Source organism: Zingiber officinale, chromosome 7B (genome assembly GCF_018446385.1).
Source record: "Zingiber officinale cultivar Zhangliang chromosome 7B, Zo_v1.1, whole genome shotgun sequence".
Classification (NCBI taxonomy): Eukaryota; Viridiplantae; Streptophyta; class Magnoliopsida; order Zingiberales; family Zingiberaceae; genus Zingiber; species Zingiber officinale.
In genome coordinates, this window is record NC_055999.1 from 114546064 (window position 1) to 114570743 (window position 24680).

At 35.1% G+C, this 24680-nt stretch overlaps 2 protein-coding genes and 3 non-coding genes across 7 annotated transcripts; all 5 read left to right on the forward strand.

The window, feature by feature from the left end:
* Nucleotides 1-8226: 8226 nt before the first annotated feature.
* LOC122007013 (protein NOI4-like) lies at nucleotides 8227-13366 on the forward strand. The gene is made up of 3 exons (XM_042562753.1): nucleotides 8227-8304; nucleotides 12717-12908; nucleotides 13071-13366. The coding sequence occupies exons 1-3, from the start codon at nucleotides 8296-8298 to the stop codon at nucleotides 13092-13094; spliced, it is 225 nt and encodes a 74-aa protein (XP_042418687.1). The 5' UTR covers nucleotides 8227-8295; the 3' UTR covers nucleotides 13095-13366.
* A 1868-nt stretch (nucleotides 13367-15234) lies between these two features.
* On the forward strand, nucleotides 15235-19421 carry LOC122007014 (DNA-damage-repair/toleration protein DRT111, chloroplastic-like). Of its 3 annotated transcripts, none has more exons than XM_042562755.1 (3): nucleotides 15235-15397; nucleotides 15921-16836; nucleotides 18829-19421. In XM_042562755.1, the coding sequence occupies exons 2-3, from the start codon at nucleotides 15973-15975 to the stop codon at nucleotides 19120-19122; spliced, it is 1158 nt and encodes a 385-aa protein (XP_042418689.1). In that variant the 5' UTR covers nucleotides 15235-15397; nucleotides 15921-15972; the 3' UTR covers nucleotides 19123-19421. The 3 variants fall into 3 exon arrangements, with proteins under 3 accessions (XP_042418689.1, XP_042418690.1, XP_042418688.1); XM_042562756.1 differs by having other exon boundaries at nucleotides 15948-16836; XM_042562754.1 differs by having other exon boundaries at nucleotides 15959-16836.
* Nucleotides 19422-22125: 2704 nt separating this feature from the next.
* LOC122007626 lies at nucleotides 22126-22231 on the forward strand. Its single transcript, XR_006119079.1, has one exon. It is a non-coding gene; the product is annotated as a small nucleolar RNA Z157/R69/R10 (small nucleolar RNA).
* A 150-nt stretch (nucleotides 22232-22381) lies between these two features.
* On the forward strand, nucleotides 22382-22483 carry LOC122007625. The gene has a single exon (XR_006119078.1). It is a non-coding gene; the product is annotated as a small nucleolar RNA Z157/R69/R10 (small nucleolar RNA).
* Nucleotides 22484-22595: 112 nt separating this feature from the next.
* On the forward strand, nucleotides 22596-22720 carry LOC122007641. The gene has a single exon (XR_006119092.1). It is a non-coding gene; the product is annotated as a small nucleolar RNA snoR80 (small nucleolar RNA).
* The last annotated feature ends 1960 nt before the right edge of the window (nucleotides 22721-24680 follow it).

Consider the following 24680-nt stretch of genomic DNA (forward strand, 5'->3'; position numbering starts at 1 on the left):
CGCACTAACTATCTCCTTCAGGCGGAGAAGTCTTTTACAGCAATTAAGCGCACAAATAAAGAAGCTAATCTAGAAATTGAGCGTACAAGTGTTGGAAGTGAATTGCTTGGAATGAATAAAATCTTCTGGACCAAGGCTGTATTTATAGCCTTGGTCGGAGCGCCCCGAAGGGGTTCCGGGAGCCCTAGGGGGATAAAACTTTATCCCCCAAGTTCCGGGCGCCCGGAATGGTTCCGGGCGCCCCGAGCTGTTCCGGGCGCCCGGAATGGTTCTGGGTGCCCCGAGCCATAAAGTCAACACCAGTTGACTTTTTCGTCCGGGACCTCTGCTCCAGTTTAGTTCGTCTCGGTCTGGGTCTTCAACTCCAGATCCGCTCGCTTGGGTGATCTCGGCCATCCGGAAAAGGGCTCACCCGAACCCAACTTCCAATCTTCTCGAGCAGGCTTCCGCTCTGGCTTCTCATCCCTCGGAATCGTCACGTGCTTCCTTCTCATCTGCCAGCGTACTCATCCGCAGTCTTCGTCCCTCAATCGCACCCTGTGTCGACCTTCTCGCTAGCTGCGTCTCTTGCTCCCCGAGCATTCTTCCACTCCGGCTTCTCGTCCCTCGGGACCACCGCACGCTTCCTTCTGGTTCGCCGGTGTACTCTTCCACAACGCCTCATCCCTCGGACGCACCGCGTGTCGTCCTTCTCGCTAGTTGCGTCTTCCACTCGACTACCTGTGCTCCTAAACTCCTACACACTTAGACACAAGGTTAAAAACACACAGGACCTAACTTAACTTGTTGACCACTCCAAATCAACCTTGGGGTTCCAACAGGTTTGACCGGAAACGACTAACTAAGCCAATAACATAACTTATATCAGGACGAGTACACAACATAGTGTACATTAAACTACCAATAGAACTGACATATTATTTTTTTCTTCATTTCGACTATTTCCTCAAGAGTCTTAAGATACATACTTTTATTCAAAATGGTGGTTCTCACTATGGGTGTCTATTCAATATTGCAATCTGACATATTGAAGTGTTGTAGTATCTTAGTGATATAAGTTTCTTGAGACAAACCCAAAAACCTTTTAGATCGATCTCTAATGATCTTCACTCCTAAGATGTACTCTGCTTCAGCCTTATCTATTATATCAAATTGTGATGAAAGCCAGGATTTAACTTCTATCACACACTTTATGTCACTTCCAACTATTAGCATATCATCAACATATAATGATAAAATGACAAACTTTCCTTTTTCCTTTCTTATGACACAATAATCCTCATTGATCATTTCAAAATCATAAGACAACATGACTTCATTAAATCTTATGTTCCATTGTCTTGACGCTTGCATCAACCTATATATAAACTTCTTAAGTCTACATACTCTATTTTCTTAGCCTTCAGCAATGTAATATTCTGGTTGTGCCACATAGATTTCTTTATCAAGATTACCATTAAGGAAAGCTATTTTTACATCCATCTGATGTAATTCCATGTCAAATTGTGCTACTAATGATAGGATGACATGTATTGACATAAACTTCACAATTGAGAAAAATGTCTCTTCAAAATCAATACCCTATAGTTGGGTGTATCCTTTTGTAACTAAATGAGTCTTATATCTATTAATCGAATCATCTGCTTTCTTCTTTATCTTGAGAATCCACTTATTCCCAATAGCCCTTCAGCCTAGAGGAAGATTGACTAAATCCCAAACTTGATTCTTTCTCATTGACTATCTCCTCATCCATTGTAATTTTCTATTTTTTTCTGAGCTTCTCAAAGCTTCCTCAACTATCTGAGGTTCCTCATCGTCAACTGGGAGAATCATCAATGCCTCATTCTTAATGCCAAACCTTCTCTAAGAAATAATCTGACAACTATTTTTTCGTAGGTTAGACTATTGAGAAACTGACTCATTCAATGGTAAATTACTCCCACTAGGTTGACTAGATTTAGACATCTTCTGATTTGTTGATAAAGGAACATTATCCTTCTCCTCTATCTCATATAGAGGAATTGTCTTATCAATTTCACCTCGTGTTGAGAACTCAGTTTCTAGAAAAGTAGCATCTCTTGACTCTATTTCAAATATGATTCCATCTTGTCGCTCACCAATAAAGACAATCCTTAAAAGTCTCAGAATACCTTATAAAGATACACTTCTTACCTCTGGATCCTATTTTTCTATATTCATGAGTCTTATCATGAATGTAAGCAGTTGACCCCCAAGGTCTCAGATTACTCAAATCCAACTTTTTGCATGTCCAATGTTTATGTGAGATAGATGAAACTGACTTTAAAGGTACTTTATTAAGTATATAGGCCGCAACTAATAATGCATCTCCCTAATAGGATATTGACAAATTAGTCTGCGTCATCATAGACCTAACCATTTCAAGAAGAGTCATATTTCTTTTTTCAGCAACCTCATTTTATTATGGAGTTCTAGGGATAGTTAGTTGTCTAATAATCCCTTTCTCATTATACATTATCTTGACTTGATCAGACAAATATTCACCTTCACAGTCAGTGCGCAAGGTTTTAACCTTATGTTCCGATTGATTCTCAACTTCATTCAAGTAATGAATGAAGCAATCTAATGCTTTAGATTTATGAAAAATCAAATACACATGACCAAAACGTGTGAAGTCATCAATAAATGTAATAAAATAAGAACTCTCATTTCTAGTCTTTAGATTCATTAGATCACAAATATCTAAATGAATTAAATACAATGGTGATTTAGCCCTAATAGTCTTTCCAAATGGTTTCCTAGTTGCCTTTCTAGCAAGATAATACTCACATATAGACAAGTTAATCTTAGCATGAGTATCTAAAAAACCCTCCTTAGTTAATCTATTCATTTGTTCTTGTCCTATATGTCCTAGTCTAGCAAGCCAAATTTCATCATTAACATCAACATTACTAGTAAGAGCAATGTTTGAAAAATAACCATCATTATTATTTGATTCTACATCAAGAACCATAAAACTATTTGTTACATAACCATGCCTAATTAACACTGAGTCAATCCAAAATTCCACACAACGGTTATAAAAATTTATACAATAACCTAAATCAAAAAGATAAGTGACGGAAACCAGATTCTGTCGAATCTCAGGAGCATACAGGATATCATGTAAAAATAAGATTCGCCCACCACGTAGATTGAGCTTGCAAACGTCAATTCCTTTGATTTCAATTCTTACATTGTTTCCCACATATATACATTTGTTGCTAGCTGGTACTCGACGGTACTCCACATATGTAGCTCGATCAGAGCTACATGGTTAGTTTCTCCTGAATCTACAATCCACAAAGGATAAAAATCAGCTAACAACACTATACTTGCAACATGATGCTCATGGAAAGAAGATAGAGATGGATCTACCTTTTTAAGCTCAGTACAATCCCGAACAAAATGACCCTTTTTGCCACAGTTGTAGCAAGTTAACTTACTCTTAGGTCTTTGTCCATATTTCTTTTTTTTTCTTGATTTAATTTTTCGCAACGACATCACTAGTCTCCTTTCCTTTTACCTTTCCTTTCTTAAACTATTTTTTCTTATTATTGAAACTAGAACCTTCAACTACAAAAGCATGACTAGAAATCTTTGCGGATTCTATCCTTTGTACCTCAAGTTCAACATGACATGAGACATCAGTGAAAGTCTTGATACTTTCACTATGAGTTAAATTATATTTCATTATTTCCTAAGAATCAGGAAAGGAACGAATAACTACTTGAACATATTGTTCATTGGCCAATTCATGACCGATAACTTTTTAGTCTCAAATCATGTTACTCATCTCCCTAAGATGTTGGAGCATGGTAACATTCGAGCATTTTTTACAACTATCAAACTTAATTGTTAGTTGATGGAGCTTACTTAGACTTACTTCACTGTACTTCTCTCTAAGGGTTGCCTAGACAGCATGAGCCGATGGTAATGACTCATACTTAAATACTAGATTATCCACTATTGAACTAATCAATATTTCCTTAGCAGTGGAGTCCTTCCTTTTCCATACCTTATAGGCATCAAGGTCACGTCTGTGCTGTGATCTAGAACTATCAGCCGATTCGTCCATGAATTGATTTACAACCTCTAGAATTTCTTGTTCCTCAAGAACGTATTGTATCTCGAGGTGTCATATTTTGTGGTTATCCCCATATAATTTTTCTCCTTTATTGAGTTCAGCTATGATGTTTTTAGTTGTCGTAATCTATAATAAATAAACACATTATTTATTATTTCAGTGTAATTCATATGCATATAATTAATTATTGACTCACTATAAATTAGGATTGGTTTACAAAATCAAGTAATAACTTTGTTTCCACTCATCATTTGTAAGTGTTAATCTAATCAACACTAATCAATTATATTACACACATCTCATCTAATAAATTAATCATTGAATATGAACAAATCATATATTAAAATGAATTAATCACTTTCATATGAACTAATCATTGAATATGAACGAATCATATATTAAAAGGAACTAATCATTTTAAGTTTATTAACACATAACATAACTTTTTATAACATAACTCTGTTAGTACATAACGACAGAAATCATTACATGATTCAATAACTAAATGGGGTAATACTGTTTGTACATAATGATAGTAATAGAACACTAATAAACTAGATAGGCCAATATCACTCCTACTAGGACAAATACTAGTGTAGCGACCAACATTATCCCTATCAACTTGGACTCATTTGGGATAATCTTAGATGGGGCAACTTCAGGATTCTTCATCAGATCTATTTCTGGATCTTCCTCGAACATTTTTTGGTCCTCTTTAGACTCTTCAGGATCTTCTTCACCCATATGGTGAAGTGGTTCCTTACACAGTTCTGAACATGTGGCGCGTCCTTCATGACGTCCCCATACATAGTCTGCTATCACCCTAGGATACTCTGGGAATGAATGCATCAAAGCCTAAATCCTATAACTGTCCAGGACTGGAAACTCTTCTTGTTCAAGTTTCCATAATAGTCTATCAAGTCGTCTAACATGTTCGCTGATTCCATAAGTAGAATTATACTTTATCTCTTGAATCTCCTCCCAGAGTTGGTTTCGTCGCACTTCTCGACGAGTTAATGTAGTAATCGTCTGTGCCATCTACAAAATTAAAATTAAATAGGTTAGTACAAAACTAGTTTAATTCAATTTATACAGGCATAGAATCATCATTATAAATAAAAATAAATAAATCTTCTCGATTTTCAAGAGTTTGAGTCGACTGACTCATTGGACAAATCGATCAAGAATCCGGATTCTAAGCTAATTAGTCCGTTGTCCTTGTTAGAACTAATCTAACTTGGGCAGAGATTTTTGACTTATGTTCTGTTATTATTTTAATCTAAGCTCATTTAAGTCAATTTCAGACTTATTGATCAAACTTAGAACCGTTTAATCAATCTAATGCCCATTGGACTAAGTTTGACCCGTTAGAACAAATCTAATATTTTTGATTAAATCTAACACAATAGAACTAATCTAGTCATATTTGATCAACCTAACTTGTGTAATCAAATTACCCTAATTAATTCAACAATAAACTGATCTGGTTAAACCAACCAATGATTTCATCCAGATCTAGGTATTATTAAATCAAACTGGTCTGATTAAACTAACCAATAGTTTGAATCAGACCTGAATTTGGTTAGACAAGCTGATCTAGTCCAATTTTTAATTAATTGAATCATAAATTAATTAAATATATATTTATTAATTAATAATATATTTCTATATGCATTTAATTAGTAAATATATTTAATTAAATTTCAAACATGCAAGGCACTATTGATGCATGGTTTATTGCTCACTTTTTTTTAAATCGATTGTTTTAATCGATTAACAATTCAACTTTTTCTCGTTTTGGACGGATGAACAGTAAAATATTGTTCATCTTCGTTTAATCGATTACCTAGATTGATTAAAAATTTATTTGAATCGATTACACCCGTGCTTGAAAGATTACACCAATTGACTACACAGATTTATTGTCCTTTGTTAGTTTAATCGATTACACATATTTTAAATCAATTAAGATCTGTCTTAATCAATTAGTTTAATCGATTAAACTTCTTCTCTTCTCTGTCGCAACCGTGACACTCTCTTCTTCTGTCGCGATGAATGCGGTTGTCGTGCATGACTCTCGATTGTCGGCCTCCCAACATGGTTGCCGGCACTCTCCAACTACGATAGATCGCGACCCAGTCTCGATCTTCTCTGGCGACGACGACAAAGAGATTTTCATTTCGCCAAAAAGACAAGTTTCATGCTTAAGCATCGCTTTGATACCATTGTTGCCTATAATATACATGAATCACAAGATTAAAACATGTAACAACTCACAGTGATCTTCCGAGACGAACTTGGTCACTGCTTAACACGGAAGAGTGATCACGAATGAAATCGAAAAGCCTTCGAGTTTCAAGAGCAAAATCTTTTTCGTTCGGATGTTCTCCTTTGTCCATCGTCGCCTTCATTGTGCACACACTGATCACCCTCTCCCTTCTTTTTCGATTACTATTGGATACTTCAATATATAAGAAGAAAGCATCGATTTATAATTGATGCTTTAATGACATATAATGAAGGAAGATGAAGATGAATAGGTACCCCTTCATCTTCCTAACATGGCAACTAATGCAACATCTAACATTTGCAACTAATGCAACATTCAACAACTTATTCATAAATTTTGATTTTAAGAAAATCACCCATTTCTACTTATCACTTTATTTATTATGTTACATACTCTAATAATTTTCCTTATTCGACAAATTGGTAAAATAAATAAAATGGTCCTAGTCTAAAACATCCCACACACACCTTACAAATAATGTCACCTCGACAACACATTCATTGTGACCATCACTACACCATGGAGGAAAACTTTTTGAAAATCACACCAATACTACTTTATTGGTGAAGGCTAGCCCTTAGATTTGATGAACAATTCTACTCCAATGAGTTTCTCAATTAGGTAATTGAATTCAAAGATTAATATGACTAATAAAACATGACCCAAACCAAATGAGCATGATTTGCAGAGATCAAACTTGTTAGTTAGACAAAAACTACTAGTAGAGGTAGAGCATTCGAGACAACTTAGCAAGTCGGGCTAGTTGTTTTTTTTTTATTGTGGTGAACCCTATAAAGAGGTGTTTTACTAGTTAAGGGATTGATAGTTGAAAAGCTTAGAATTATTTGATCTCTAAAATCAAGAAAAATGATTGTATGAAAATTTAGCTATAAGTTTATTTGTAAATTAGCTTGTGGTTATTATATATGCCTTGAAATTTCATAATGTGTTGTGCTTGCATAAGTTAATTCATAAATCACTTAAAAGTATCCACATCAGATATCCTATTTAAATATTTTATCTTAAATTTTAGATAGAGTAGTTAAAAAAAAATTGACATCAGCTACTCTATTCATTCCTTAAATTATACATTTATGAACAATATTTCTCTAAATTTAGAGAATGTATTCCATTCTCTAAATATTATAAAGGAGAGAGGAGAAATAGGGAAACTGATATATGATATATTAAAAAGTAAATATCTAAATTTAATAAAGTAACTTTTTATTCTAAATTATGTATTTTGGATAAGGAAACTGATATGAATACTCTTATGGTCAAAAATTTAAGACAAGTTGGAGGTTTTTAATTTTAACTCAAGCAACTTAATATAAGTTTTGAATTCTAAAAATATTAAAAAGTTTAAATTATTAGGTGCGAATTGATTTATATATCACTCCTGAAAATTAATAGAGTGAGGGTATTTTGACAAGATCAAAATTATGAGATAAATCAAAAAATATTTAAATAGTATTCTGAAAATTTAGCAAATTAAGGGGTCAAAATTAAAATTTCCCTTTAATTATAAAGTTTAGGTTAGACCATTGTGTATCATTAAATAAAAATTAGGTCCCTATGCTGAGTCAGGATGGCACGATGCAAAGATCGACGCGAAGCGAACCAACCAACAATTCCCTCACCAGAACAACTGGTGGGTCCCAATATTTGTTAGGCGGACCTTTCCACACTGGAAGCTGACGCAACGCCGGATGCAAATTCTCCGGACGGATGGCCTTCACCCCAATTTCTACCCTCGTGATGATTGGTTGTAAGAGATATGACTCCTTGGGCCCCACTTCAAACCTAGGCCCGTAAATTAATACCTGGCGAGGTCTGCGAGCGTATAAGAGAGAGTAGAGATCGTGGTCTCCCCGATTTACTGCTCGCCTGCTTCCCGATCATGGCTTCGGTAAGCAACCTCCTTTGCCTTTCGCTCTGCTACTCATGAACTCAATTCTACGACGGATAGCCCTCTTGTTTTTTCTTTTTTTGTTTGCAATCCATGGATCGCAGTTCGTTTGAGAAGATAATTAGGGATCCAGAAGCTGTTGCTGGAGAATGGAGATGTGTTTCCCTTTGATAGATTAGGGAAGTTGGTTTTTTTTTTTTTTCCCTTTCAGTACGTAGAAATTATCATTATACGATTGCTTACTTTTAAATTGAATTTGAATTTGCTTACCGTGGTGAATCCTGATTTTAGTTTTAGAAGTAACTTTTTTTTTTTCTGGCAAGATCTTACATCTCCAATTGGAGTGAACGATGGAAATGTTAGCTCATCTGAGTTTTTAAACTAGGAAAGGTTTTCAAGTTTTATACTTAAATTTATCTGAGCATCATAGTTGCCACCTTGAATTAGGTCATTTTTCTTCTATCTTAAATTCGATTCCTCTTTTCTGTAGCAGGAACCAATTATATTTTGGTACTTTTAAAATATATCTTATTCTGGAGCAATTCAAAATGTGAGTGACGTTACTCTGATTAGTTAACTCACTTTAATTTCTAGAGATCTTGAGAACTCCAATATACAATACGCCAGAATAGCAGATCTCCCAAACAATTACATCAATGTTTGGTTGTTTCTTTGATACCATTTTCTAGATGATCTGGCTTTATTACATACAAGGTACGTTCAATTCTTAAGGCTGGAATTACCCGGTTGGGAAGTTAGTAGGAGGGAGAGGAAGAGGTAAATTCTCCATCATTCATGTACAATTTTGTGTCATTTTCCTCCTCTTCCTCCTTTATATTAAGTTATTAACATAATCCCACCCTAAATGTTAATGACTGGACTGTTGCTTGTATACTGAAACTTAGATCACAAGTGTAGGGTTAATCAAATCGATGAGCTACTACTGTATACATGCAACTTGAACTATCTTTCCTTTTTTGAATCGACTTACATGTTGGATAGTACAAACAAAATATGCTACTCCTGTTACCTGTACCACATTTTTGTTATTGTTTTTGAATAACTGCATACATTGTTAGTGTGCAATCTCCATCTATTCATCAGAAACAATTTTCTTATGCTGCATTGACACTGTAATAGGGATTTTAACTTTTATAATATGTGAACAAAAATTATTTTAATTGATTCTTGCTTTTATTTTTTAGGAGATTGTGGTCCAGATATAGACAAAATGATTATCCAAATTAAGTTTACTTTTCATTTTAGGCTAACGTTCAAAGGTGGGTTTCTATGTAGATTTAAATTTGCTTGAATACTTTGTCAAAAAAAATTTACAACAACAATGTTATTGTATTTGTCAAATTGTGCTCATTTATAAGGGTCATATAATGATAGACAAAATAGTTTTTTTTAAAAAAATCAATTAGTAATAAAAAAATATATTAAGGACCATTCTTTAGACAAAAATAGGTTTGTCTAGACTTATATTAGATTATCATTTTTAAGAAAATGACAATGCTTATCTAAAAATAGGGAAATTTGATTGTCAGTGGGTGTTCCTTTTATCCATGAAGCTTTGAGTTCATATAAATATTTTGGATGATCCATCTTAGTTCTCATAAATTTAGCTCATCCTCCATATAAGTGTAATTTTTAAAAGCTTCACTCGCTCTCATGTATTGGTGGCAGTATCGTTCCCTCTTATGTGATGGTATTTTTTGCCTTTTCTAAAATGATGTATGATGGCTAAATTAGGGCAAAAAGATAATGCATGATGATATTTTTAAATTTTTGAAGGATAATTTTTTTTTGAGAGAAACTAATTATATGCAAACATTTTAAAGTACCAACTAAGTAAATAAAAGTAAATTTCTAAATAGAAAGAAAAGATAATTACGGAGATGATGTGAGCCTTGTCTTATAATGAAGTTGTTTGAACCTTGTTCTCGATGTCTCCTCATTGCAATTTTACAATTCTAATTCCTGTTGGATCCATTCAGGCTTGTATTGTGGATCCAATAGTCTTGTGACTCTAGTGTGCAATTCCGTCCTTTGCAATGTTCTTGAGCAATTAATAAATCTCCCGCCCGTGTTCATGGTGACTCAACATTGTGGAAGGATGTTGTATCAGTCGAGCCTTGAGCAGCGTGGTGGTCTATTTTTAGGGAGATTTGTAGGAGAGGGATCTAGGAGGCATGACTCTGAAGGTGATTGCAATATCAATTGCGGGTGGTTGAGTACTGTGATTGTTAGTTTAGCTTGAGGTTGACATTGCCTATAATGCATACTCAAGGCAGAGCGATTATGGTGGGGATCTGCTTTGTTCCACTGACAATTGGAATAGGTGGGACTAGGTGTGGTCTGGTCAATTCAATGTGGAGATGATAAGGGTAAAGTGAGCACAGAAGTGATAAGGTGGATTTTGGTTTTCTGATAGTTGTGCGTGAGCAAGAAGCTAATCTATTGTTGGTAACTCTTAGCTTCAGATGTCGCAACAAAGGTGACCAACTTGGTGTGTGTCTCTTTTGTGTGTTGGAGGAGTAGGGCAATGCACTGAGAACTGAGATCCCTATTGAACTTGGATGCCCCATTGGCCACATAGGAGTGAGCATGGATGCACTCAACAAGTAGCAATACTTATCAGTGATGCGGTGAAGCTGATGTGGGTGTTGAAGAATAAGGGGCTCACAAGCAACAACCTAGTGATGGAGCAATGAGCTATTCTAGGTTGATTCTGTGAAAGAAACATGAACTTGTATTTGAGCAGATATTGTGGAAGGATGCAACATAAAGTTGGGCTCGAGTAGTGTTGTGGCCTACAACACAGAGATTAGTAGGGGAGGATTCTAGGAGGTGTGATTGGTGGAGGTGACCACAATATTGTGGGTGGTTGAGTACTTGGATTGTGAGTTAAGGCAAAGCAATTATGATCGGGATATGCTTTGTCCCATTAGCAATCAAAATAGATGGGGTTAGGTACAGTTGGATCTTTGTGGTGTGGAGACAATAAGGATAAGGCGAGCACATAAGTGACAAGGTGTGTTCAGATTTACAGATAGTTGTGCGTGAGCGAGAAGCTAATAAGGTGTTGCTGATCCTAGCTTTTAGCAACAGAAGTGGCAGGCTTGGTGTGAGTCTCTTTTGTGTGCAGAAGTAGAGTGCCACTTTGAGAGATGAGATCCCTATTGAACTTGGATGTGCCCATTGTCCACGCAAGAGCGAATGTGAACGCACTGAACAAGCAACCACACTAATGACGGTAGTGGTGAAGCCGATGTGGGTGTTGATGAATAAGGGACTCATGGGGAGCAACCTAGGCTTGGAGCGGTAGGGTAGGTTATGTTGATTATGTGAAAGGAACATGAATTGATAACCCAATAATTTGAACTAGTATGGGAGGAGTTTAACCTCACATAGAAGGAATCTGATTGAGGGTGTGAATGCCACTGAATCACCAATAGGATGAAATAGGGATTGTAGATGAAAATAAAACCAAATTAGAAATTCGACTCTAGTACCAATTAATGTAGTCCAAAAAATCACACCACAAAATTCCAACTCTCAAACTCACCAACGAGAAGGATAATATAAAACTAAAAAGTGATTTAATACATGAGATCTTAACCTCGTTTATAGACTATTGGAGCAAAAGGTTATCGTCGGTGCATGGCAAGATACATGCAGATAAATCACAAGGCATTTTGCCCTAGCAGAATGATCCTTTACATGGAAAGGTCAGATACCCAATGAGGCATTTTGCATCTATTGGGAATTAATCCCAAGACATATTGAAACAAACACCTATGTAGGTTCCAACTATGTCAATCCGTGGGGGCAACCTCTTTTATAGACTAGAAATAAGAATAAAATATCTAACTAATCTTTAAAAATTATAACAAACTTTACAAACCACATTTTCTCTAAAAATTATAGTAAACCTTTGAGAACTCTTTAAAACGAAAGAATTTATAGAATCTTAAATTTCTAAAATTTTAATAGAACTTTTTAAATTGATCCCTAATTTTCAAATTGCATCAATAATATTCAAGCAATGGAACTTTAAGTAATTGCAACTTATTGATATCCATGTATATGATTGATTGTAGGTGATTCTACTCATATCCATATATTTTTGTTTTATATGAATACTCATATCCATATATTGCTTCTATATTAGGGTAGATCATCAGTGCTATCATGTTTGTCCTGATTATTGGGACTAGCTATATAAATCTTATCCTTTCATTTTACTGTATGCAACCCATATCACTAATAATAGGTAACACTTGACTAGACCATCACTGGCGTGTCGCAGTTGCTTTTTCTTCCCTCTTCATAGTTTTTCTTATTCATGTCTTTGATGGTTTAATATCAATCCACGGGCTGTTAAGAATTTCCTTTATCACAATCAGGATAAGGGCCAACCACTACCCAAGTTCGGAGAGTGGGATGTGAACAATCCTGCCTCAGCAGAAGGTTTCACTGTCATATTCAACAAAGCCCGAGATGAAAAGAAAACAGGTAGCAACTCCGGAGCGACACCAACTAGAAATGATGGAGGTGATTTGCAACATGATGATGCCTATCAGTATCAACCGAAAAGCGTATGCTTCTCATCTTATTTCTCTTCTGATTGTTTTTCTCTTTGGCCAACTTTGCTTTTAACGATCAACTGAAAAACTTATCCATTCATTTGAAATCGGTTAGATTTGAATTGAGTGTTTTGCAGCATCACTTCACTAATCTCTCTAATTAATTTGGTGCAGCGCAAGTGGTTGTGCTGTGGTTGATTTTTGTTGAGCTGGTTTGCTGTAGTGATCTTAGTTTGAGGTTGCAAGGGAAAACAGAGTTTGTTTAGCGGATATATCTGACTGAAATTATTATACCCCAATGCTCCGTATGTATTCTACTATATATTCAGCCGAGAAAAACGTATACTTGGGTGGAAGTGGTTTACTTTTTTATTCTGTATTTTTAAACTTATTATTCTCAGTTTTCCGTGTAGTTACACCATTTCACGAGAAATGTGCATAAAATATCAATTTTTATGATTGTGTAAAAATATTTGAAAATTTTCCTATAGGAATAGGATCAAAACAAGGGTTGGGGGTGCCTTGATGCTTCTTACACAAACATTACAATGAAATCAACAACAGTTAAAATGGAACCTTGTTTTTGTTGGATGATATCTATTGAAATAGATCTGACTGGTTCAGGTCTTGTCCTTCGGCTTGTCGGTAAACAACGGCTTGAATTAATAGAGTGTTGTATAGCGACGTGGGTCATGGTTTGTCGTCTCGCCTGTTTGGGTCCATTAGATGTGCTTCTTTTAGTATTGTCATTATGGACTAATGTTGTTTGGTCGTCAAACCAACTCTTAAGTTGCCGACGCACTCTCTATTGGGTAGGTTTATTCCTTTAAATAAAATAAATCTAGGTTGAGTAAGACTTGGACTTGTTCTCATTAAGATGTGCTCAAGTATTTACAGTTTATTGACATTTGAAGCATTGGAACTCTTTAGAGCCAAGTAGAGGTGGAGAAAGATCTAAAGTTGGAATAGGTGATTTTAATAACAAGAGGGAATCTGTTTATTAGGGCGAGCTTCCTCCTCTTTCTTCACCATGGATCTTTTTCCCTACTAATGATCCATCTCTTTTTTATTCTTCCTCCATGGTAAACAGGCCATTAGAGAGAGCACGACAAATAGCTAGTGATCGTGCAATTGTGTCATAAGTAGTCGTATTTAATTAAGATGTTTTGATGTGTTGAGCTAAAGGTTTTACTTTTGTTTCATTTGTGTGAATGAAATCGTGTTGGTAGAGTGTCCTCAGTCTGTGAAGCTTGGCTTGGTGTGTGGACAAACTGATGTAATTATATTGCCCCAGGTCTGCTAGAGATTAAAGAAGGATGATGTGAGTAGGGGTGTAAATAAATCAAGTCGCTCATAAGATATTCAAAGTTTGATTCGATAAAAGTTTGTCTGAACTCGTTTAATGAGGTTCGTTAAGATAAACAAATCAAGTTGCTTCATAATATTTGATTCGTTAGCTCGTGAACATATTCGTTGAGCTCATAAATTAATTTTTAAATAAAAAATAATAATTTTGATATTAAATTTATAGATTTTATATTCTATTTATGAAACATGACAAATATATTAAATTTCTTTATTGTAATAAAATTATAAACTTTAATAAGAATATTATAATTTTCTTTAAATATATAATTTAAGTTTTAATGAATATTTAAATCTATAATTTATATTTATTAATCTCGTTTAAGCTCGATTAAAATTTGAATAAGTTTGTAAGTCATGAATATATTTGTTAAATAAAGTTCGAGTTCAACTCGATTATAAAGAGTCAAGCTTAAAAATTTAAAAGTTTAGCTGATTCGATTACACTCCTAGATGTGAGGGACAATAGTGTGGCTGTAATCATGTTTCAAGTGATTGAATTTGACCATCACAAGTTTGATAGAGGAGAAAAAGGATGATGAAGGAAGATGAGGAAAAATATAATACGAAAACCTATATTTTAAATAAAGTTGGTGATTATCAACAATAGAATTCGAAAATTTTCCTAATTGGCAATTAAAAAAAGTTGTCAATTTTTTGATACATTATAAACAATTTTTCTCTTTTTTAATTATCGATTGTGAATTTATTGGATTGAGAAGAACAGCAGAAGGGATAAATAGGATAAATATTATTTATAAAAAAATTAATTTGAATTATTATTTTTCAAAATTAATAAGTGAAATGCTAAATAAATATCTTTCAAATGATTTTTGGAAAAAATATAATTAATTATTTGTCTGTCACGTTTTAGTTTTTTTTAAAACAGACGGGCGTATTAAAGATAATTGCCGTATTTATTTAAATTTATTCATTTATTTATTTTAGCAATTTCCAAATTCGTATAAATTCCACATCGGTGGCAGAAATGTATCGTACCCTTCGGGAACACTTCTGCAAACCCATCACCGTCCACTGCTCGCGCTTCTCTCTCGCCGTCCCTTGCCCGTCTGGATCTCGCTTGACGTCGCCGGCTACGGTAGAATAACATCCTGCCGACGAACGAGCCCTAGCAGGTGTTTTTTTATGTCAAAAATTTCCCACCCTCGGTTCTTTGTCTAATTCATACATCGGATTTTCCATTAAACCCTAAATCGGTTTCTCCATTCCTTTCCATCTTGCTTGGTGAACCTTCCTTTAAATCCTGGTGAAGTGTGGCAAAGATTTTTCTTTCGATACTGTCCAAGTCCTCATCTGTTATGCATTCCGTGCTTTAGTGGGTTTCCTTTATTTTGCCTCGTTAAAAGTACATCTTTCTTGTAATTTTAGGGGTAAATCACTTCGTTGCTCTTCTGTTTCTTTTAAGAATTCAAGTACTTGAAGATTAGTAGTTAAGATAGGATTGGGAAACCCTTGCATCGCAATTGTTCATTGATCTATTCTGACCAATGAATACCAAATAATGCTTTAACTATAACCGAGTGGTGATGGGATGAATGCGATTGGCATTATCATTAATATGGAAAGTGAAATGTTCACAATTTGTTGTTAGTTTTGTGGCAATTAGTGTATGGTTTTGTTAGTTGGCGTGCTTTTCAGGTTTCAACTTGAACAACTTAAACTCAGTGCCATTTCAGTGAGTTGAAAAGAAATGTTGGGTGGACTCTATGGAGACCTTCCCCCTCCTTCAACAGCCGATGAGGAGAGAAGCAGCAGTTCATCTGTTTGGTCAAGCAGTGCAAAGATGGCACCACCCACATTGCGAAAGCAGTCAATCATTCTCCAACCTCAATCTGTTTTGAAGAACCAACAGTCGCATATTAAAGCTAAAAGTTCACTCACTCCGCAAGTGAAGGAATTGGGTGCTTCCGCCCCCTTAAATTTGTCTGAAAATGGTGGTAAAGCCCCATCCTTTCAGCCAGCTCTTGTTGGGGTGACATCAACGGTCTTAGAGGAGTATGATCCTGCTAGGCCAAATGATTATGAAGATTATAGGAGAGAGAAGAAGAGAAAAACTGCAGAAGAGGAAATGAAACGAGAGCTAGAGAGGCGGCGCTGGGAAGAGGAGGAAAGGGATAGAGAGCGGGAACAAAGGGAACGGGAAGCTGCAGAGAGAGAAGAGAATGGTTATCGATCAAGGTCCTCAGCACTGAGTATATCTGGTGAAGAAGCTTGGAAAAGGCGTGCTGCCAAGAGCGAAGGAGTTACTCCTAGGTCACCTTCTCCGCCTTCAAGTGGAGATGGATTTAGCATTGGAAAATCAACAACTGCTGGATTGGGAATTGGTGTTGGTGGCCACATGACTGCTGCACAGAGGATGATGGCAAAGATGGGCTGGAAAGAAGGCCAAGGACTTGGCAAGCAGGAACAGGGTATTACTACTCCTTTGATGGCTAAAAAGACTGACAGACGAGCTGGGGTGATTGTTAATGCTAGTGAGCCTAAATCTGAGAAGAAGGTGAAAAGTGCTAATCTCAATGGTCCACCCACTCGTGTTGTACTTCTTCGAAACATGGTAATATGCTTCTGAATGTTCTTGATTCAAATTCCAAGCTCATCTTGTATCATGCAATTATCTGATACAATCTTATGTTTATATTTTGTGGTATTCTTGTATCATTCTTTCCTTAGGTTGTCGCAACCGAGCATCACATCAATTTTATAGTTCTGAATCTTTTAATCTTTTTTTTTTTTTCTGAGATGGTAATGGTGGCATATTTCATCAATGCAACTTAATTGGGTATCTGTAAACTGTAAACATTAATAAAGTCAATTGGCCTTGAGAATTGGAATATATGGGATTTGGAGATGCTTTATCTTTTATAAAATATAGTCAGCCCCACCTATGGGGATAAGATTTGGTTGTTGTATTTTAATATCATGAAAAGAACTGTTTTTAGTAGCTTGTATCTTGCTTCCTCCTAGAATTAATCTATTTACACGTTAAAATTCCTTGTTTGTGTTGATATATTGGGTACATTTGTTTTCTGGAAAACATTTTTTTTGAAAATATTTTCAGTTTCTTGTGTCTGGTGCATCAGGAAATATTCCAAGTGGAAATCATTTTCCCAGGTGAGTCATTGGCACCACCTCCTTTATCCCCTCTAACAATCCTATCTCCCCCCTTTGGAAACATCCACCATGGCAAAGGTCTTCGTGAGCTAGAGCTTGCTCTGGTGCACCTCCCTCATTGCATAGGTCTTGGTGCCCTGTCACAAGCTCACTCGAGCGGAGTAGGTATCGGGGTGTTGCCTCTCACAAGCTCCCTCAAGGTGGAGTATGCACAAATCGAGCTGCTCTTTCACTTGATCAAATTGGACTGCCTAGAAGCAGAGCTTCCAGCGGTCTCTCTTGATCTCCCTCAAGCCGAAGTGAGTTGGACCGAGCTATCTTATTGGTTGATCTAGTGGGCTAAGCAAGAATTGAACTTCAGCAAAGCAAGCATGTATTAGCCAGGGCTTGGTCAAGCAGAATAGGTGTGTATCAATTTGGAATTCAATTGAACCTCTAGATCAATTGGGAAAGGGAAGCAAAGGAATATATTTTATTTTAACCAGCCAAACGAGGAAAAATTATTTTAGTTCCCTGTAGAAGTTTTTGTCAGAAATTCGTTTGACGTGTTATTTTTCTTGAAACAAATACCCTTAGTTTCAAATATTTTCCTGGATCAATTTCAGGAAGTGACTGATCTAGATTTATTTTTAGTTTTTATCTTGTTGAAAGTTGAAAGTCCTTAAAGAACTCAGTTATTTGGGAAAAGGCTGATTGCTAGGAAGGATCAATTGTTGGTCATGTTTCATTATCACATACAGGAATAGCTAGAGGAAAGGATTGCTGTTATGCAAATGGCTGCACTTCTCTATTTCCTTTTGCATTTTCCAAAATGTTCTGTTTTTTTGTTTTTTCTCTGTCTGTTTAAGTGAAAAACAGCAAAGCACACTACACGTATGCAGTTGTGGGTTCTTATTTTTCCCCAACATTTTTGGACATTCTCAGTACTAAAGTTTTTCCTGTCAAGTTACCAAGAAAAATCAGAATTCTACTAATAGCTCACGTTGAAGAGCGACCTGGTGAAAGATTGAAAGATCAGTTGGTGCTCATGAAAAATCTTTTATATTGATTGGAATTCAGTACTTCTCATCTAGGCCCTACCCTAGAGACTGACCTTCCAAAAATTTTATAAAATCACTTATATTACTTTAGGTAAATATTTGAAGTTAAATCTGATTGAGAGATGGAAAGGTATGATACAATTGTGAAAGATTAATAAGATTTTAGAAGTTTCATTGCTTCTGCTGCTTCAAATGTTGGTTGCCAAATGATGACTCATGACATCTGGTTATTGAACACTAAGCCTAAGCCTTATATCATGATGTCTGGCACACTCTTTTAAGATATATAGTAAAAAAAAAAAGTGGAAATGTTTCAAACGATAATTTTCACATCATACTGTGCTTTAATTGTGGATTGTATACAATTGCAAATGATATTGACTTTCCTTCCCCAGGTTGGACCAGGAGAGGTAGATGATGAGCTTGAAGATGAGGTTGCATCAGAGTGCACAAAGTATGGTACTGTTACACGTGTGTTGATATTTGAGATAACACAAGAAAACTTCCCTGCAGAAGAATCAGTCAGGATCTTTGTTCAATTTGAGAGACCAGAGGAAGCCACAAAGGCATTAATCGATCTTGGTGGGCGTTTTTTTGGCGGAAGAACTGTGCATGCTTCATTTTATGATGAGGAAAGGTTTGGAAACAATGAGTTGGCTCCGCTGCCTGGTGAAGTAGCTGGTTACTAATGCGAATATTAACCTGAGAACAACTTAGGGTGGAGATTAGCCTTGCACAGGGACTTTGCGATTACCTTTCTGGTTATTTGTGTGTGATGTGCTCCTCTTGGTTTGCTAATCTACAGAAGCCTTCAAGGCATGTGTCCCTTATCTTCTTAGCTACTCATTTTGTGGTTCATGCTGCATGTTAGTGCTCCATAACAGTTCATTAGTAAAAAGGTGTTTGTTGAAGATGTAAACTTGGAAACATGGACAAGTAAGATCCTTTAGTGGGGGAGGAAGTGCTTTTCAATGGTTGTTTTCTTAAACTGCATGCGTTGATATCATGGTTCACATGCAAATGCTAGTTATATGGTATGCCCTTATTTTGGTAGTTTATGTTGATCATTTCATGGAATATTGGTTCAACTTGATTGTTATCAGTATCAAACAAGTTATTCAGATGCACATATCTGCCTATCTAAATCTTACTCTCTGCCATCAGAATTCTTCCTCTTGCTTATTATCATTGGCTTTCTCTGTCAGCAGAATTCTTCCTCTTGCTAATGATGCTAATGATGATTGCTCAATCATGTTTACACATTTTTGGCCATAAAGTAGGATTTAAACTTGAAACTGTATTTTGACAGAGGATTGAATCTTATAGCTTGTCCAATCTCCTATGCCTGTGGCATTTCAATTGAACTGTTACTTCCTAGTGGCAATATCATGATGTTAGATTAATTACATTGATCTTATTAATCACATAATCTCATTGTGCATTTTAAATAATTGATAGATGATAGCTATTCTTGGCATGTTAGACCATCGAGTTGGTTGTTGCTAGCCTCGCACATGTTGTATGTCGTCGGTGTTGGTGTTAGTGCAATTGTGGTCATGTTTGATCATAGTGTTTTGATGTGTTGAATAAAGTGTTACATATCCCTTTGTTATTGATGTGTGTATTAAGTTGTGTAGGGATTTGGTTCGACGCACGTCAACGTCACAAAGCTTGTGACTGAATGGCATTTGGGTTGTGGATGATGACTTGGTTTGCAGGGCTAAATTGGTGATACTCAGTAGCTTGGAAATTGGTTGGGATTTGAAAGAAAGATGTATGCGACATTCAAGAAAACATAGGACTAGAAAGATTGAATGATCAAGTTGGTGTGGCTTGATGGCTCGAGGTATATTAGAGATCAAAGGATGGTATGGAACATTCAAGGGATCACATGATAAGGAGGATCTAGGTGGCAATGTTGACAACGATTGAAAGGAAGCTATTTACATATGTAAAGAGTGAACGTTGGCACGCGGAATGAGCCTACGATTTAGTGCATCTAAGAGATTAAGATAACTTCATGGGTGAAATTTAAGTTGCAAAGATAAACTCTTAAAAGTGTTCAGAGACGGAGCTTGGATTAGGGTAGCTCTTGACTTAGACGATGACTTGACTATTGGATTAGTTGTGTTCATGATCTAGTCGATTACAAGGTGCTGTCCTTGCCTTCTCTTTTATAGCTCTTGAAAGAAGTATATTGGAACTTGATTTGCATAGAACTTGCATAAGTTTTAGTGTTCAGTTTGCTTTGTTATACAATGGTATTCTATGTCCAGAAGAGAGAGTTAGTCGATTATTCAATCGACTAAGTTGACATTAGTTAATTTATCTAAGGTTCAACGGCTCATCTTCTTACAAAGATTTTTGTTCACTAGAAATGAATCTCTAGTTAATTGCTTATTAGACTAAATTACTTTTTAGTTGACTCAACCTAAAATAGAATCTTTCTCACTAGTGTGTCTTGTTCTTGATTAACTCAATATATTCGAAATACCTATTTCTGGTCGAATAAAAAATATACTTAATATCCAAAATGCAAATCACTCGTAGCTAAAAACTAGAGAGGATTTAAGATAGAGCTATCTCATCAAAGGGAATTGATTTGGTTTTTTTTTTCTTTATTCCTTTTATTTTAAGGCTTAACTCACTCCTTCCACACTCGAAGTCCAACCTACTTCTAATTCTTCGATTTGTTCCCTTCCTTGTCAAAGCATACATCAAACTACTATCATTTTTAGTGTAATAAGGGATTCTTGTGAGACATCTAAGGTTCAACTTTTAGCTGTAATATATTATAGGAATTTTTTTCTAGTTAAGAATATTGGATCATAGTATTTATCCATGATTAATAAAAAAATATATCAAATCAAATTGGCCCTTCCTCAAATTATTAGATTTTAAAAAAATGGATACCTTGATTTTTTTTAAAAAAAAACGAGGGGCTGTTGTCTTAAGTTCCAACTAAGACAGGAGCAAAACTTTTTTTTGTAAATATTGTTCACAGAAAAAGTTTATTTAATCCCTCGAAATAACAAAAATAAAACATTTTAAAAAATTAAACAATCAAAACTTAAAAACAATGATATTGAATGCTGAGAATTTAAATGCTGATTTGCTTTCTCGCTCAAACACAATACACAAAATGCGATAGCGAATCTTAGAACTGAATAAAGAAACAGGCGGCGGACCGATCCAATTGGGCCGAGGCACAGACTCGGTGCAGACTCGGTGCTTTTAATCAACATCACATCTCGTCCGTCCACTACAGTCAAAGAGGACGTTAGGGTTTGGCTCCAGTGTCTATAAATAAGGACGTACCCTTTCTCTTGTTACAGCAAGAGGATCGAAGTCGGCCGCCCCAACGGGAGAACCAATGTAGGGGGTGCTGCGAAACATGGAGGCGTATCGTCGGAAAGGGCAGAGGTAAAAAAAAGAGAAAAAAACCCCAAGCTCTTGCCGTCTTTTTGCGCTTCCAGTTTCACCCTGCTTCGATCTTGCTCACGTTTAGTTCCTTTTTCGCTGAAACTACAATTTGGCGTTCAAAAAAATCACGGCCTCTATGTTCAATCGTTAGATTTGCGTGAAGAGCGTCGTTCTTTTTTGATCTATCAGAGTTAATTTACATGATGTGTTTTCTGTTTCAATTTTAATAGTTTTTAGTTTCATTTTTTTATGAATATTAATATTAGTTTGGTTGGACAATGATGATGCCTTTTATTGTAGACTAGAGTCTCTGATCTCTCGCCATTATTATGTCCGAGAGGTTGATGACTATCCCTTGGCTGTCTGAGTTTAACCTAGACAGATCTCAATGTAATTGGATCCATCCATCCTTCTTTCACTTTTGTTTTTTTTGAAGTAACATTTAAAACCGCAATATGATTTTTGCTCGTCTATTTTTTGCTCTCTCAATTTTCCTCTTATATTTTGAGATTTAGCGGCAGTTTAGGTTGAGTAATGATGATGCATTTATTTGGACTAGAGTTTCTGATCTCTGGCAATTCATGTGTCAGTGATTGAAGACTAACCCTTGGCTGTCTGATCTCAATCCTGCAAAATTAAACTCACTACGGTTTAGATATTGATTTCATAATTATTCTCTGCCCCTTTTTCCGGATCTACCCTAAACCCTAAACCTTGAATGGTGTTGTTTGCGCCCATTACCAATTCCGGGGGATTATCTGTTCCTCCTGGTATAATGGCTCGGGCGCCATATTGAGTTTGTGTGGTCATCCTGATTCGTGGCTTAATTGCGTGCCATTAATCCTGGAAACGCCATTCATATTATTTGTTTTCCCTCTGAAATCTTTCTTACATCAAATAATGGGGAAAATGAAACTATCTTTTGATGATTGTACGTAAAGTTTTAAACAATTTTTATTCAAAAAAAGATAAAAGAAAATAAGTTCTTTTCATGTTTTAGGTAACTTATTTGTAATAAATTTAGATATAAAAAAATTATGACTATTAAAAAGGAAATAATATCAAGTTAAATAGCTGGTTTTGAAATTGTGATCAATTTTAATATGATCCGTGTATTAATATGTCAAAGACAGTTGATGTACACATTTTCTATATATAATAATTGTTTTAGTCTCAAAATCATCAAATACCATCAAATATTTGTATTAAATATTTATATCAAATGCCACCAATTTTTTTTATTGAATGATGATATTAAAGCTTCATCAATTAAAAATAAATTTCAATTTTTTTGAGCCATCAAATATTCTTGGACAACAGTGGTCGAAACTGTCTAATTACCATATAAATGTTATTACTTTTGTCATAATTTTTTTAGGTCATAACTTTTTTACAAAAAATGAATTAATTTTAAGTATCAACAAGAACGCAATTGTGTTTATTTAAAATTGATATGATATTTTTAAGGCTGAATCACTTTTGCCAATAGTGGTTAAAACTAAAAGTATTTATTGGCTTCAAGGGGCTCAAAATTTGGAAATAAAGACGTGAATAAATGGGGTTTGGTAGTGTCGTAATTTTGGTTTTCTATTTTGTATATAAATTGGGGTTTGATTTCGAGATCCTAAAACTAAAAGGAGAAAAAAATGCAAGAATGTAAACTCACTATAATTGCAATTGAATTAATTGAGAGATAGAGTAAAATAATCTAATCTGATTTAATTTATTTGAGTTCAAATGAAGAACACAAACATAAGGTGTCAAAGAAATAACTATTGTGGATACTGAATGATGTGGATCAAGTCCAAGAATCTAAAAAGTTCGGTGAAATTTCTTGAGGAGGTGAACGAACGATTGATGGCTTGCAGGGGTGAACCTTCCCCTTATTGAAGCAAACCTCTTCTATTTAACCAAGATTCATTTGAGCCAACCTCAATTGAACTGGAGGATCCATTAAATCTTGAACCAACTCTCATAAACCTTAGTTTTGGGCGATTCAGTTTGGCTCGAGTCTAGTCTCATCTTGATTTTCTATAAAACAAAGTTTATATTTTAAGAAATAATGTCATAAATGATGGAAAAAATTATAATGAGCTCAAAATAAATCCTTGTAAAAAAAAAGAGAAACATTTAAGTATAAGAGAATTAAAAATGTGTACGAGTACAAATAATATGACAAAATATTGCTCATCAAATAGCACAAATTTGAAAACAAGAACATGATAAACTTAAGAGTTTAATAATTCTAATGAGCTCAAAATCTAGAATAGGAGCAGCAACAAAATTAGTAGAATTTTGTAACAATGTTTATTTGATACAGATTTAAAAATTTTAAGGTCATTAAATACTTTTGCCCGAGGACTATCTAAGAGCATCTCCAATATAAATTAATATCTAAAAAGTTGAATAAAAAGTCTTGAATAATTATAGAGATGAGGTATGAGGTTTGTAGTTTAAGAACAGTAATGTAAACATAAAATTTTTTTTATCTCGAATTTGAATTTGATGTAATATGTATGAAATCATGCAACTCGTTGAGAGCTTTAATCATTAGAGATGTTTCAATAAATTTTCATATTATTGATGTGATATATTGAGATCTTAAAAAAAATTATTTAGAGTCCTAACTATTGAAAATGTCCTAACACTTGTAAGGGTTTAATGGTCAAAAAAGTTTTAATTTTGGGAAAACAAAAAAGGAACATGAATTGAATTAAGGGGACTATTAGAACTATAATAATATAAATTTATAGTAAATCTGAACTCTTTTAAACTATTATGCATTTTGGTCATTAATGGCCAAAAATATTTGATGATCTAAAAG

Coding starts and splice junctions, on each gene's coding strand:
- LOC122007014 (XM_042562755.1), top strand. CDS start 15,973: ATGTTGGGTGGACTCTATGGAGACCTTCCCCCTCCTTCAACAGCCGAT. Junction 16,837..18,828: donor TTGTACTTCTTCGAAACATG/GTAATATGCTTC, acceptor TTCCTTCCCCAG/GTTGGACCAGGAGAGGTAGA.
- LOC122007013 (XM_042562753.1), top strand. Junction 12,909..13,070: donor ATCAGTATCAACCGAAAAGC/GTATGCTTCTCA, acceptor AATTTGGTGCAG/CGCAAGTGGTTGTGCTGTGG.